Here is a 15,544-nt window from a genome sequence, read left to right as displayed (position 1 = left end):
TTTTTTTTTCTGGTGAGCCTGCCTACCTATATATATATAATTCGATTTATCTCTTATTTGGAAACTTTATAAGTAAAAAAAAAAAAGGATTTAAATATAATGAGTTTTCAAATGATAAAGAGAAACAAACAAACAAAACCGAGGAGAAAGAGAAAAGGGCGCGTTTTAAGGCTCTCAATAAAAGCAAAAGGGAAAACGAAAACGCATAAACGCCACAAAAAGGCTTTTCTCTCTTTTCTTTTCTCGTTCGTCGTCTCCATCAATCAAGCCTCTCTCTCTCTCTTTCACGATCGTTACGCAACGAATCCTAGAGAGATTGAGAGGGACACAGCGAGTTTTGTTGGTGAGGCACGGAGGTTAGACAGGTAACGCATTCTCTCTCTCTCTCCAGATTCATGCTTTCTAATCCTCGACGCATCTATCTTCCCTTTGCGTTTCTCTTAGATTACGTTTGCGTTGTTTGAGCAGATCCTCATCCGGATTTTGTTTCTGATTTGTGAAAATGTTGTGCATATTCTCAATATTTGATTATTGCTTAAGGCAGGCGGCAAGAGGAGGAGGAGGAGGCTCTTTTGATTTTGATTTTGATTTTGATTTTGCATGCAGATGCTCAGATCAATGCATTAGGTGGCTGCTGGATCATGTGCCTTTGATTGAGAATTTTTTGATATTTGATAGATTTTGGAAATTGCATTGTTGCTAGCTCACTCATCGTGATCTCTATTTACAAGTATCATAGATGATAGATGAGGATGTGATAGTAGTAGATACATCTTGCTCCTATCTCCTTATTTCATCCATATTCAGTTTCCTTCATCTCTTTCAGGAGGAAACGATGAGGATGTGCAAGTGGATGTGCTGTACTTGTCAAATTCAAGACTCTCATGAAGAGGAACATTTGAAATCCTCTCACCAGCATCATCATTCTGATGGTAATGTTTCCTTCATCTTTTGTATGGTGTGATTCTAACATGTAATGGTTTTCTATTTGATGTTTTGTTCATGCATGTATGTAGCAAATCACAAGAATCCAAAGCCACCAGCTGTTGCAAAGCCTGAGGTGCGCAAGGAACCTCTTCCCATCGAGGTCCCTGCCTTGTCTTTGGACGAGGTCAAGGAAAAGACTGATAATTTCGGATCAAAGTCCCTCATTGGTGAAGGCTCTTACGGAAGAGTGTACTACGGCACATTGAATGATGGTGTTGCTGTTGCTCTCAAGAAACTTGATGCCGCACCTGAAGCTGAATCAGATTCCGAGTTCTTGAGTCAGGTTATTTGATCTTCTTTCATGTTCATCTTTTTTTACATAAAGTGTGTGTTGACTACATCTTCTTTCAACTTGCTACGTTAATACTTAGGTCTCCATGGTGTCTAGACTGAAGCATGAGAATCTCGTTCAATTGCTTGGTTTTTGTGTTGATGGAAAGCTCCGCGTCCTTGCTTATGAGTTTGCAACTATGGGATCGTTGCATGACGTCTTGCATGGTAATAATAACCTTCTTCGACTCTAAGATTCTCTTGCTAAATATACTCCCTGCTTTGTCCGATTACAGGTAGGAAGGGAGTTCAAGGGGCACAGCCAGGTCCAACACTTGACTGGACAACGCGGGTGAAAATAGCAGTTGAGGCAGCTAGGGGTTTGGAATACCTTCATGAGAAGTCTCAGCCTCCTGTGATCCACAGAGACATTAGATCAAGCAATGTTCTTCTTTTCGAAGACTACAAACCAAAGATTGCTGATTTCAATCTCTCTAACCAATCGCCTGATAACGCTGCTCGTCTTCACTCTACCAGAGTCTTGGGAACTTTTGGTTATCATGCTCCAGAGTAAATATTTCTTGTACCCATTATTGGTTTTGTGTGCGTATAAAATGTCTTAAGAAGCACCTAATCTTTTCCCCATGTGCAGATACGCAATGACTGGGCAATTAACTCAGAAGAGCGATGTGTACAGCTTTGGGGTTGTACTTCTAGAACTTCTGACAGGGAGGAAACCAGTTGATAATAACATGCCTCGTGGTCAACAGAGTCTTGTCACCTGGGTGAGTGCATACGCTGGACCATTCTTCTTTAAAAAAAATAAAAATAATATGTTGTCCTGCCTTATCATTTCATGTTATTGGCTATTATTAGGCGACACCAAGACTCAGTGAAGATAAAGTCAAAGAGTGCATTGATCCCAAGCTACAAGCGGATTACCCTCCAAAAGCAGTTGCTAAGGTACCTACTACCTCTCTCTCTCTCTCTCTTCTCACATTCTCTCTTCATGATGCCTTGGAACATTTGAAAGACTTGGTATTAAATCAAACAAATCTGTTTTTATTGTGCGAATTGCAGCTAGCAGCGGTGGCGGCATTGTGTGTGCAATACGAAGCTGAATTTAGACCAAATATGAGCATAGTTGTGAAGGCGCTACAGCCTCTTCTCAAACCTCCTCCACCTGCAGCAGCTCCATCTTCTTGAATCTTTTCTTTCATTTTGCAAACTATCAGAATCTGTAATAACTGCCATTACCAATATATGAATGAAGTTGGTTTTGTGAGTGATGATAACTATGAAGATTATATTATTATATGTTTCATTTGATGATTGATTATACAAATGAATCTACCAAATTCAATTTTTTTGATCAAGCATATAAAGCTAGTCTATAGCAAAGATATAGCATCATCATCATCTTGATAGTTTCTCAAAAGCTTAGTTTCATTTTCCATTTTTTTACAAGAGACAAATGAAAAAAAAAGAAAGCAGAGCATTGTTCTGTTTGTGTTGCTTTGATTCAAGCAACACTGAAAGAAGTGGCTGCTTTCTCGACAAATTTGTTGGCTCCCTTGAACCACCTCTTGTCTCCAGCTTGTGCTTTGCAGATGTAAAGCTTGCCTCCGTTCACGGTGGCTGTGATCAGCTGATGCTTACCACCTTCATCTCCATCGGCCGTTCTTGTCAACACGGACAAGTAGTAGTATGGTTTCCCACCAACGTCCTGAACATTTGTCTCCAGAATGTTTGCTGTTGCCACTGCATTGTTGTCAAAGCCTCCCTGCAAGGAGAAGACACCAACTGTTATGTACTCACTAATCCAAGATTCAGACAAGGTTGCAGTGGTGATTCTAAGCTTTGTTTAATTCTCATATTCTATTCTCTAACAAAAGCCCATGGAAACTTTACCTCGGAGGCAGTCTCACCGAAGTAAGCTTGTTTCCCAAGAAGGTAGTTGACCTAAAAAATAGAAATGATCATTCAATCTCACAATTTATTTTGATTTTGATATTCATCAATTATGTATGTAGGTGGTCAAGTGAGGAAAGAGACCTGAGAGAGGAACTCTTCAGGAGAGCCGTAATCAGTGATGGACTTCTTGTCGGTAGGAGTGACCATGACATTGAGATTGCTAGTAGCATCAAAGTTGTCTTCGTACCTAAGGACTTGTCCTGGATACTCTACCTCTCTGCTTGGGTTCCATTTAGCTGGAACCTGCACTTGGAATCCATCTCCATTGTATGGCGTGAAGTCTGTGTTTTTCTTTGGCTTCCCAAACACATTTGCTGCAAACCAAGACCAAAAGAGACAAGAAAACCACAGTTTGTTTACAAGATTCTGGTCTGAAAATGAAATGATCTAAAAGGTTTTTTCGGGTTTTGGTTTCTTTACCAGCTTCACCATAGGCGGCATCGGCAGGAGACACTTTGGAACCAACGGCGGCGGCGCCGACGAGGAGTGTGAGGGCGAGACGGCGAGAGACGGCGGGATTATCGTCTTCATGAGACTGTTGAGCTTTACACACTACCTGGACGGGTTTGGAGAGTGAAACGTAGCGCTGGGATGAGGAGGAAGATGATGATCGAGCGGCGGAGGAGGCCAGTGCGCTCTGATGTAGGAAACACGCGCTGTACGCCATCTTCTGTCTCTGTCTCTCTCGCCTAAGCTCTGGCTGGCTGAGTTGCGATGAAAGTGGTTTTTGAGGATTGTCGAGTGTGATAATGCATCAAAAGTGAAGATGATTGGTTGGTTTCGGATATTAGAGGATCTCTCTCTTGATGTCCAGATAAGGTTGTTGAGGTCTTGTAAGGTGCCACGTGTCAATACGCTTTGTTCTTGTTCCACGTCAGATTCATAAGCGCTCGGTCTCTGTTTACTATGAAGCCACTCCAAGATCATTCCTCTATCTGCAAACACTAGTCAATAATGATTTAGCTTTTTCCAATTACACTCATTTAATCGACAACGATGTAACATTAATTTTATGTGAAAAGTATATTGGATAACTGTTTGAACAACAAGAGTAGCAAGTACTTAACTGGCTCAGAAGCAGAACCTACAAACACATCTAACCAAACAAGTAACCGTGAACAACAAAACCTTTTGAGATTTCAAAATCTAGATAAATAATGGGCCATTCAAACACCAAAGTGGAATGGGCATCTCACTTCTCTTCTGCCTTTTGTCCTTGCGAGTCAAAACCAACTCCATGGCTTACACTTTAGGCTTTGCTTCCTTTAGTTGTTCTACACTGATGCAACTTCAGAGTTTGGATCAGGTTGCCCATTCATGCAGCTTCGGTAAGACCACTGCTTAGAAGTTCATTCCCATTATTAGTGGAAGGCACATTCTCTTCCGTGTTATTACCCGAACTTGAGCTGTTCGCTAATTTGCGCCTTTTGGATCTTGATTGCTTCTTTTCCGGTTCACTAGCCGCTGAAGCAGATTCCATTTGAGGGTCAGGTTGCTCATTCCCATTGGTATGATTCGCAGGGATGATCTCTTTCTCCTTGCTGGCTGGCTTAAGTTCTGTTTGATCATTCCCATTATTAGCTAGATCAAAAGTCTCTTTCACTTCCATGTTCCCCAAATCCAAGTTCTTGGCTGATTTTCGCTTTTTGGAACTTCTTGATCGCTTCTTCTCTGGTTCTTCACCTGCTGAAGCATCTTCAGCCGGAACAGTGTTTGTGTCAGGCAGCTCATTTCCATTAACAGGATTGGAAGGCAAGCTCTCTTCCATGTTACCCAAATCCGATTCCTTGGCCAGCTTAAGCTCTGGTTGCTCACTAGCCAAATCCAAATTTTTGGCTGATCTCCGCTTTTTGGACCTCCGTCGCTTCTTCACTGGTTCCTCAACTGCTGAAGCAGCTTCATCCGAAGCAGTGCTTAAATCAGCTCCCATGTTCACCGAATCCATGTTGGCTGATTTGTGCTTTTTGGACCTTGATCTCTTCTTCTCTGGTTCTTTAACTGCTGAATCAGCTTCTGTCGGAGCAGTGACTAGGTCAAGTAGCTCATTCCCATCAGCGAGATTGGAAAACAAGCTCTCTCCCATTGCAGTGTTTGGGTCATCTCCGAGACCTGTTGCATCTACCGCTGAAGCAACAGGCTCCATATCAACAGTTGGAACTGAAGGTTTTGAGAGGCCATCAAATGAGAGAATACAAGCTATTGCGTACATAGAAGCTCCGAGATGAGGCGGCAAATTTTCTTGTGGATGTTTTACCTATAAAAGCAAAGTTAAGGTTGAGGAGGATGCCAATAGCTGAATTGAATGTTGAACATCTACAACCACAGTGATTATAACTACTCTTACCTTGAACAAAATGGATGCCACTAGTCGCTCTCTCAAGATGTAAATTTGAGCAATTTCAAGAGCTGTCATCTCGAAAGGCAGCCACCGATCCACTACCACCTTGACTGAATTTTCCGGTGCATGCATTATTTTATCTCCAGGCCTACCACCTACTTTGTCTATGTCCATCACATCTCCTACAGTTTCTTCTTCGTTGTCTTTCTCGTCATCACTCTTATCAGCATCACAGCTCTCTGTAGGAGCCACAGCTATCTCTCCCGCAAACAGTAACAACGGTATAGTGCGAAGAGTAGTGCTTTCTCTTATGTGCACGTCCCAATCTCCTCGAGTGATCTCATCAAAAACAATTAAAGCTTCATCCTCCTCCCTAGAGGACATGTTTGAAAGCGATAGCACACGAACTTTGGCTCCCGTAATGGTCTCTACTAGTGACCTTCTATTATTATTCATGGAAGGTGGGCACATTTTTCCCACCATAGGGTACAATCCCACTGCTACAACAGCACGGAGAATGCCTGGATCGTGAGCATTCAGATTACAGTTCGAGTCATTTCTAGGAATGAGCCCATGTCTTTCAAGTTCCCCCTGAAGCTTGTCACGCATATTATCCAGCATCTTCATGGCATTTGGAGAGACGAAGTACTGAGAACAGAACTCCTGAGAATGACCATTTCTTTTTGCATCTTTCCAATAATGAAAAGCCGCAACAATTGCAAGGTGGTCACTGTGGCCTCCATAAAGCGACGCAAGTTCACGTTTTGCGGCAACAGCTTTTCTTCTTTCTCCCGGCTCCAAGGGCATGGTAAATGGATCCTTGGTGTCGGCTGCACATGCCAGAATAAGTGCTGGGTCCAGACAACTCACTAATATGGCAAAATAAAGCATCTTGCAAATCCGAGGATGAACTGGAAGCTGGCCAAATTTCTGTCCAAGTTCTGTCAGCTCTTCTTGTGGTGTCAATGCTCCAATGTCTTTAAGGGTGGTTAAGGCATTTGCAATGCTTCGATCAACAGGCGGGTCCATCAATTTCTGGAGGAAATCATTTACATTGCAACTCGGATCCAGCATCTTAACCTGAACTCATTAGTTAGGGACATAAGTTAGAATGCAAGTACGCAAAAAGTTTCAGATAAGATGCAACCATGCACGACTGGCATTAGACATTATAGAAAATTTCAACGATAGAAAGAAACAGCACCTGCAAGCAGAGTTCATCTACTGGCATCCTCCTAACTTCAGGGATTCTATATTCAGGTAAAGAGGCTGCCCGAAGTTTAGAATAGAGATGATAACAAATTCCAGGTTGGCACCGGCCTGCTCGACCCTCCCGCTGTTTTGCATTCGCTTTTGAAACCCAAGAAGATTCTAGCGTTGACACGTCATTATAAGGATCATAGCTCTTTTCCTTCATCCGCCCACTATCTATCACATAAACCACATCATCGATAGTGACTGCTGATTCAGCAATATTTGTTGCAAGCACGATTTTGCGACAACCTTGAGGGGGACGTTTAAAAACTCTCTTCTGTTCCTCTACCGGAACCCTTGAGTGTAGACATATGATGTTGTATTTAGCACTATCTGCAAAATAAGGATTAGCAAGCAATCTCTCTTTCGTTTTACTTATTTCCTCCCACCCAGGTAGAAAAACAAGAACGGCACCAGCTTCTGAGTCGCGGCATAATTTCCTCATTAAATTCACTATAAGACCCACGTCTACTTCTTCTGGATTGATTGTCGCCATATACTTATCAAGTAAGACTTGTTCTTGCTGAGAATTGGACTGGACGTTATCGGTATGTTCCCTGATTATTTGAGCAGCTTCAAATTGCTTCTCTTTTTCGGCCAATTCTAGTGCTGTCATACCTTCCTTGGACTTCAACTTACAGTCAGCGCCAAGTGCGAGGAGCTTACAGACATTGTTAACCCTGCCCTTTCCAGCAAAGACCATAAGTGGTGTTAGCCAGGTTGATGATTGCCTGTAATTGTAAACCTCATGACTTCCTTCGGAGGAAACCAGATCTAAGAGAGCTTCAAACTCGTCATTTGTCCACGCCATTTCAATTGCTTCGTCTAAAGCAACTTCATCTTCATCTTTAATATCACGCTTGACATCTGGTATGCTCGAGTCGTCAGAAATTAGATGATGATTCTTCTCTGATTTCAGGACAGAGAGCACATCTTCCAGATAAAAGGTTCTCACCTAGAGACACGGCCAAGAAGATTATTTCCAATACAATAATACTAAAGCAGATTAGAGAGAGAATGGCGGGGAACTAACTGGATAAGTGAATCCAGGCACTTGGACAACCGGACAACCTCCGAAATATTCAGAAAACCTCTCGGCATCAAGAGTAGCACTCATTAGAATCTGTACCCACAGAAAAAAAAAAAATTCTTCTATAGTAACTATGTCACAAAAGTGTAAAACGAAGAAGAGTCTTAAGTAAAGGATTTGAACTAACCAGTCGGAGATGAGGATTTGAAGGAAGGAAGTCCCTGCAACAAAAAAAACCAATACAAATTGATCTGAGTTCTGCCTCCCCAATGAAAAGGAAATATATCATGATAGTTCTCTTTTTCATGACTTAGATTCAATTAAAGGATTATACTAAAGTGTACATATCGATTTTAATTTTTGGTCCGAAATTTGACAAGCTGAGCACTCTAAGAAGGCTAGAGACTGTACCTTATAATGGCCAACATGAAATCAGAGTAGCAATCCCTTTCATGAATTTCATCCTACATATTAACATACAGGTTATTGATAATTAAGACAACTACTAAATCAATTTATACAAAAACGAGAACCTAAAATGACAAACAGAAACAAGAAGTCAGACAAAAGTGACTGAGAGAAACCAGGAAAAGCATGCTTACAAAACACATGAAAAGCATATCATAAATCAAACAAAAATGTGTTACCACAATAATGTGAGTTATATCAGGAACACAGCTACCACCGCCTTTGCCTACAAGCACCCTCAACAGAATGCCATTCGTACAGAAAACAACTGATGACTGTCTTCCACCTTTGCTGTTCAGCCGCACCTAGATTTGGGTCATAAAGAATGATATATTGAGAGAGGATTTTTCCTGCAGCCAATTAAAAATATCTCTATCATATGGATACGTTTATGTCAAACAAATATGCCCCCATACCTTGTAGCCGACGTTGTTCCCTATAGATTCACCTCTTTCCCAAGAAATTCGTTCAGAAACTTCAAAATAGTAAAAGAAGGCATTAAGCTACGGCATGCATTAGAATAACAACGCTAAAACCACCATAGGTGTTGAATCATATAAATACTAAACCTGAAATAGCTGAGATACGACGTGGTTGGGTGCAAATGATTTTGCAAGATTCTCGCTTACTATACCACATATGGTCTAGAAGATATTGAGGCACCTAAAGTATCAACAAATGAGAAACTTCACAAGTGAAATAAACGAATCTGCTCTTTGAATCGAAAACGCTTAGTAATTGTAAATAGTAAAATCGATATTGTAATACACGTCCATGCATGCACACACGACAAACTCTTATACCGCAACACTTAAAATCCAAATTCCTTTTACAAGCATAAATATTTGGCTCTGCCAACAAGAGGAAAGACGCACCTGAGTAGTTTTGCCACAACCAGTTTCACCAGCAATAAGAACAACCTGCATTTCAAATTAAACAATAAATAAAGACTCTTTTCAAAAGCAGTGGAAATCACAACTGATCACACTCCAAACTCTGATATAGAAGAACATATCTAAAAACCACATATAATAATAACCTGATTAGATTCCACTGCAGATGTGATGGCCTCTCTAAAGGATGCGATGGGAAGCTTGGTTCGTGCTCCAAAGATCTGTAACATACAAAGGATATATCAGTATTTATGTATAGATAAGTAGAAGTTAGAAATGAAAATGAAAATATATATAAACTGCCATGCCAACACCTCCCGAAAATCTTTGTCGTTTGCCAATCTAGAACTCAGAGACGCCGCCTTGTTTCGAACATCATCTTTGTTCATCTGAGGTTTGCCAAAGAAGTCATCTTTCCACTTGCGTTGTCTCCCGAAATGTCCAGTATATACGCCCAGTGACGTCGCTCTAGTATCTCCGTCACAAGGCGGATAGCGAGTAAACAAATCCTGAAGAATAGGTTCCGCCTCCGGTGGAAACGAGACACGCTTGAGCTTCTTCTTCTCACTCCCGGAAACTGAAGAGGGGCGAGGTGCACGTTTGAAAATCGTAAGACGCCTTTGATCCCCTTTCCTACACAAAACAAAATCCAAAGAATAATCTCAGTAACTAATAAGCTCTCTCTCATGGAAAAATAGACTTTAGAGTAAAAATGCTCCAATGGTACTCTATTTTCTACTCTATAATAATGTAAACTTATTTTTTACTCTATATATAGAGTAATTTTTTTATTTTTTTGTTCAATCATACTAACATTGGAGTAAAGTCCAACACTGTTATAGAATTATTCTATTTTAGAGGAAAAAATAAAGTAAATCTAACAACAACCAATACAAAAACTGATGTGACTGACCCACCCGGAACTTTTCGATCGGATACCCATCTTCCGGCACATCTGATGGATAATGCCACGTACGTCGTTCGTGAGACTGTTATCAAATGTGTGAGCTACAGAAACGAAATTAGAGAGTCAATCAATCAAACAAACAATAAAGCATTGGAGTTTCTGCGTATCGAAGAGAGGTAAACTCACAATCTCTCCCGGAGGCGCGAAACTCCTTGAGGAACTTGGAGGCCCAAATCCGAGAGGAATCTGAGAGTTCTGTATTTTGATCTCTATTCATCTTCTTCCCCATCGATTATTAGTTTCTATCGACACTAGTAAGCACCGAGTCTCAGTGTGAGCTTTGCTCTTTGAGGCGTTTTCCGTTCTTCTCTCCGCCTCCTTCCTTAAACCCTATTTTTCTGGTTTGACATTAAATTAATTTTTTTTTTTAATTTTAAGAAAAAAAACTCCATACAAGAGATTGGGCCCATCGGCCCATTTATTTTGAAAGGCCCATGACCGGAAGTGCGTCGCATGGGCATCCGGATTGGAGATTTGAACCCGGTACTTATAATTTTCAGATCGGCTACGGGTGGGAGTCGGATCCGGATCGATTCGGATCTATAATTATCGGATATATTTCGCTTTCGGGTCGGTTCGAGTATACTAGAATTGGACTCGAAAACTCGAAAAACACCCAAAAATTCTAAAAATATCCGAAGAACTGCAAAATACTCAGAAAAATATCCAAAAATTTACCCAAAATCAAAAACCAAAACCAAAAAAATACCCGAATACCCGAATTATATTTTCTGAAAATCTAAAATTTTACCCGAAAATTCAAACCCGTAACTTGAAAATATATAATATACCAAAAGTATAACTAGTCACCCAAATATATCTAATATATACAATAATTTGCAGATACTTCGGGTACCCGATCGGATTTTGGGCAGAATCTGGATATGAACCGAGACCCATAGGTCCAAGAAAAAGACCCAACACATGGATCCGGACCCGAATCCTCCGGACCCGAATCCAAACCTGTATTTTTGGATTCCGCTTAAAATGCCGAGGCCTAGTCGAATCCAATATATACTGTACAATATCTCGACACGTGGCAGAGTCAAATCTGGTAATTAATCTTCCCCACGCGTCTGCTTGATACGTTTTTTAATTTTGTGATGGGGGAAGACCCGCGCGCACCTGATTAGTTCCCTCGCAGCGTTTGATTTTCAAATTACTATAAAGAAACGGCTCTCACTCTCTCTCACATTTTCTGCGTGTTTCTCGGGAAAATCATCCACTCATAATTGAAAAAAAAAAAGGCTTTGTAGCTTTCTCTTGCTCGCTCTCTGATTCGCCCCTTAAATGATATGAGACGGCTGCTGATGAAGCGAAACCTAAGTCTATTGTGCAGATTCGTGCTCAGATTTATCAAAAGTTCAGCTTGTAGAGTCATGGCTTGCTTTCTCTACTGCTTCCGCGGCAGAGACGACCGATCCAAAGTAATCCTCTCTCGCTTTTCGCATCTTTTCTCTTGCATGATCGAGTCCGTTTAGGTTGTTTATTCTAGCTGCTTCAGTGAAAGTAGATGAAATAGATCCTTCATGGATAGATCCACAGTGCTTCTGAGATTTTTTGTATCTTTGCTTTTCTTGACTAGAATTTCATTTACTAACACATCGGTTCTTTCATAATTATATTCAGAAAGGTCAGGACTCGCAGAATCATTTATCGGCCTTGTTTCGACCTGAAGGTAAAGATCTTTTTTGATGTTGTTTGATCAGGTTTGCTTTTGTGTAATTCTTGCTAATAGAAGGGTGCTTGTTCTTGATTTTTTAGAGAAAGCAGAAGCTTCTTCTTCGCCTTGCCTTGACAAAGAAAGATTTGATTTGGACTCTATACATATTGACAAAGGCCTAAAGGATGAGGTATGGTTAATATCAGAAGCCTTGCCTCTAATAATGTGGTTATTTATGACTTCTTGTTTGACGATCTTGAATCTGTGCCTTTTGATAACAACAGCTCTTCTTTCGTAATGAGAAGACGTGGTCTATGCTTTTTGTGACGTCTTTAGCTTTGTTTCTATGAAGAATGTGTGCTATTGTTTCTATAGTTGAGTTTCTTATGAGAATGCAGTGATTCTATTTCAGAAACTGTCAGTAATTGTTGTGGTGAAGTTCAGAGAATCCTTTCTCTGCATTTATCAGTAGAATCTGATTGTCCATCTATTTTACTTGTGGAATCCCTAGGCGCGGTTTCTTAAAGCTTGCGGCACTATACCGGAGACGCCTATTGAAATTAGGAAAGCGTCACAAAAACTGACTAGTCCTCAACATTCTGGATCTTCCCATTTCCACTCATGGATTTCCAGTAGCTCGGCGCTCGGTTTTCATGTGGATGAATCTCCAACCCCCATCAAAGCTTGTGAAGATGTGGGGAGACCATCATTTACTTCAGAGCAAACACCAAGCAGGTAAAGCACTAGAGGTTATCTTTGTTGACTAAAACAGACATTTTGCCTTCTTGCGCTATGCTTATTTCTTAATAGAATTAGCATAGTCTCTTTATAAGTGGCCTGGTTTCTATGCTAACGTCATTCCTTTTCTTCATATTAGTTGTGTAATCGATGTGCGTGACAATTCAAGGATCACGTCTGCTTTTAATGATGCTGATGAAGTAGAAAGCATTAGCACTGCAGTCAAGGGTGACTTGGATAGACCTGCCAGGCCAATGCTCACAGCTGGAAAGACAAAGTCGGTGCGGTTTGAATGTGATCTTGAACAGTCTTACTCTTCTAATTCTTCCCAGAATAGCAGCAGTTCAAGAAAACCCCAGATGGGTGGCAAAATTAGTTTTGCACTGAACTCGCCTAATCCAACCCCATTGAAGCTATCTGACGAGATGCAAACTCCCGGAACCATATATCCTGCAAACATGGAATCGGCAGGAAAGGGAAGAAGGCCTAGAATCAGGTCACAGTTTGTGCATTCAGTTTCCAATCTAATGGAGAACGCATCCATATATAAGGCACAGGATGATTCACATGGGAGCCTAGAACAAGCTAAATGGCAGGCTTACAAAGAGCAGATAGATGGTGAAACTCCCACTTCAGCAACTTATGGGGAGAAGGTGGAAGAAAACTCGTATGAGAAACTGTCCAAGTTTGAGGCAAGCTTTTCTCCTTGGCTAAACCCGATCAACAAAGGCTGTAACGAAAGGACACCTGGAGTCAATGCCATAACGCCAGGTGACAGGCCTATCATTGGATTGGTTGCTGCTCACTGGAATGAGGATGAGGAAACTGAGGTTTCACCCAAATGGTGGGATGGGAATGGGATCCCAAATACGACAACCAAATACAAGGAGGTATTATTCATCTGCTTTCTAGGCTCTTTTGATTCCTATACTGTTCAGGAACTATATACATAATGAGTTATTACATTCTTATCTTACGCAGGATCAGAAAGTGAGTTGGCATGCAACACCATTCGAGGTGAGATTGGAGAAGGTGCTCTCGGAAGAAGGTGGTCAGAGTTTATTCCCTCGAAGGTACTAACCGTAAATTTCAACTATATTTAGAAAAAAATGGCTCAGAGAAGCAACTTATAAAATGTGTGTGAATGTGATGCAGGAAACTTGAAGTGATGGAGGATGAAGAAGACTCGGACATATCGCAGGCTCAGCATTGAGTGAAACCAAGCTCGTCAGTTTCCTTCTGAAACTTGGCCCTCGTACAGAACAGTGATACTTACATAGGGATATCATGATTCATGAGCAATGAAGATACTCTTATTTCCGGGTTTTATTGAACTGTATGGGATTTTTTTAGAGTAAAAGTATAAACAAGCGATGTTTATGGATCTCAGGCACTCTTTTGATATTTTTTTCAAGTAATTATAATCTGCAAACAGAGATATAATAATGTGGTAACTGACCATGTCCATATTTTAAAATGGAGCAAATCAGAGGTTCCGTCAAGTCCTTTGGCACTGCGGTGAGCAGCGAACTCCATAACTGTGATCTCTCTGTACTTTGGAGGGTTATCTTTAGACACAAGCTCTCTAATTGGTCCGTAAATTCTAGGATTCGGTCTAATGCCGGTTGTGAAGAAACAGGCGACTGAGACTCTGGCTTTTGTAGCTCTGTTGGCCAAGACTCTATGCTCCGAACTGATGAACTTGTCGTTTGTTATAAGCTGCATACATCAAACCGCCCACAAATAAAAACTTTGAACCAACAGGAAGATTCTGAGCAAAAGGCATTGATCGTGAACAAGAACTTGCCTGGAGAAGGTCTCCAACGTTGATGATGAGTGCACCAGGAACATGAGGAACATCAAACCAGTACCCTTCACGCAGAACTTGAAGCCCTTCGATCTGATCCGGAAGGAGGACGGTAAGAAAAGAACTGTCACTGTGTTTACTTGCGCCTAAAGTTAGGTCAGGCTCTGGACATGGTGGGTAGTAATGGCAGAGCATGCGCAAGCCCTTGGAGCAATCAATCTCCTTGAGGTGATTAGGGTTCAACCTAGAGCTTCTTATAGAAGCTCAAATAGAAACTCCCCTAGACTCATCGCTTGCTTTGAGTATTCCAACATAACATCCCTAAAACACTTTTCACCATATGAATAGAGAGAGAGAGAGATGACACAACCAAAACATCAGGTTAAAAGAAAGTGAAGCTATGTACCTACAAATCTCTGGCAGGTCCTGTGGTTTGGGAGGATTTGGAGCCATGTAACAAGAGAAAGTGTCTCTCCAACTTGCAGCTGATGAACTGTAGAGATCGAAGTTACTTGTATACACAAACTCTCTCCTGAAATCTCGGCTGTAGTATTGTTTCTTCACTTCAGGGGCTTGCTCGTTAAACCTTCGAACTCCATCTTTCATCCTCTCGAGAAGATCGAGTGAAACGCCTTGGTTGACCACCTGGAAGAAACCCCATTTCTCTGCTGCGTCTTTAACCCCATCAACCGTATTCTTGCGCTTAGTCTCGTCCTCGAAGACTCTTCCTTCGAGATCTATCGTTGGGATCGTCGCGAGATGTAGCAAGTCAGAGGAAGGCGACTTGGGGTTTGCTAAGTTGGAAGGTGAGTCGTGGAAGATGCGTGGAAGCTGTGTTATTCCGGCGTCGACGAGTCCTTTCACACCTGTCTTTGTCTCGTCGAAAGCTTTAAGCTCACTGATACGATCCAATGCAGCAATCTTCGTCGTCTCCATAGTGTTCGCTGAAAAAAAAACTGAACAATATGATACAGAAAAAAAAAACTTATTTTATTTTCTTGGATTTACAGCAAACCACTGGTTATAGATTATCATCATCGATAGACATGTGACCACTTGTTACAAAAAAATCACTGACCATAGATTGTAATAAGTTTGATAGAAAATAGACGGTTTGTGACAGTTTCTGGCCCGCTGGCTTTTAATTAAATTAAA

General features: G+C 41.2%; 4 protein-coding genes and 1 pseudogene across 6 annotated transcripts; 2 read left to right on the top strand and 3 right to left on the bottom strand.

The window, feature by feature from the left end:
- The first annotated feature begins 195 nt into the window (after nt 1–195).
- LOC106292479 (PTI1-like tyrosine-protein kinase 1) lies at nt 196–2,743 on the top strand. Of its 3 annotated transcripts, none has more exons than XM_013728076.1 (8): nt 196–365; nt 830–932; nt 1,017–1,270; nt 1,359–1,485; nt 1,554–1,827; nt 1,910–2,042; nt 2,134–2,220; nt 2,338–2,743. In XM_013728076.1, the coding sequence occupies exons 2-8, from the start codon at nt 836–838 to the stop codon at nt 2,461–2,463; spliced, it is 1,098 nt and encodes a 365-aa protein (XP_013583530.1). In that variant the 5' UTR covers nt 196–365; nt 830–835; the 3' UTR covers nt 2,464–2,743. The 3 variants fall into 3 exon arrangements, with proteins under 3 accessions (XP_013583530.1, XP_013583529.1, XP_013583531.1); XM_013728075.1 differs by having other exon boundaries at nt 827–932; XM_013728077.1 differs by lacking the exon at nt 196–365 and adding an exon at nt 585–666 and having other exon boundaries at nt 828–932.
- LOC106292482 (oxygen-evolving enhancer protein 2, chloroplastic) lies at nt 2,609–3,985 on the bottom strand. The gene is made up of 4 exons (XM_013728079.1): nt 3,652–3,985; nt 3,313–3,545; nt 3,169–3,219; nt 2,609–3,040 (listed from the first exon to the last, which is right to left on the bottom strand). Exons 1-4 carry the CDS (start codon nt 3,896–3,898, stop codon nt 2,780–2,782), a joined length of 792 nt encoding a protein of 263 aa, XP_013583533.1. The 5' UTR covers nt 3,899–3,985; the 3' UTR covers nt 2,609–2,779.
- Nucleotides 3,986–4,213: 228 nt separating this feature from the next.
- On the bottom strand, nt 4,214–10,513 carry LOC106292472 (ATP-dependent RNA helicase DHX36). The gene is made up of 14 exons (XM_013728066.1): nt 10,308–10,513; nt 10,132–10,222; nt 9,529–9,847; nt 9,361–9,435; nt 9,197–9,241; nt 8,891–8,984; nt 8,738–8,796; nt 8,501–8,626; nt 8,265–8,317; nt 8,041–8,074; nt 7,857–7,946; nt 6,774–7,778; nt 5,576–6,649; nt 4,214–5,485 (listed from the first exon to the last, which is right to left on the bottom strand). The coding sequence occupies exons 1-14, from the start codon at nt 10,408–10,410 to the stop codon at nt 4,547–4,549; spliced, it is 4,107 nt and encodes a 1,368-aa protein (XP_013583520.1). The 5' UTR covers nt 10,411–10,513; the 3' UTR covers nt 4,214–4,546.
- Nucleotides 10,514–11,374: 861 nt separating this feature from the next.
- LOC106295139 (protein JASON) lies at nt 11,375–13,971 on the top strand. Its single transcript, XM_013730945.1, has 7 exons — nt 11,375–11,608; nt 11,811–11,859; nt 11,946–12,034; nt 12,356–12,579; nt 12,722–13,472; nt 13,564–13,655; nt 13,738–13,971. The coding sequence occupies exons 1-7, from the start codon at nt 11,477–11,479 to the stop codon at nt 13,793–13,795; spliced, it is 1,395 nt and encodes a 464-aa protein (XP_013586399.1). The 5' UTR covers nt 11,375–11,476; the 3' UTR covers nt 13,796–13,971.
- LOC106295140 lies at nt 13,859–15,447 on the bottom strand (annotated as a pseudogene).
- Nucleotides 15,448–15,544: the final 97 nt, after the last annotated feature.

The sequence above is a fragment of the Brassica oleracea genome, chromosome C5, assembly GCF_000695525.1.
Source record: "Brassica oleracea var. oleracea cultivar TO1000 chromosome C5, BOL, whole genome shotgun sequence".
Classification (NCBI taxonomy): domain Eukaryota; kingdom Viridiplantae; phylum Streptophyta; class Magnoliopsida; order Brassicales; family Brassicaceae; genus Brassica; species Brassica oleracea.
The sequence above is the reverse complement of the archived record's forward strand: the minus strand, read 5'-3'. Positions and strand labels throughout refer to the sequence as shown.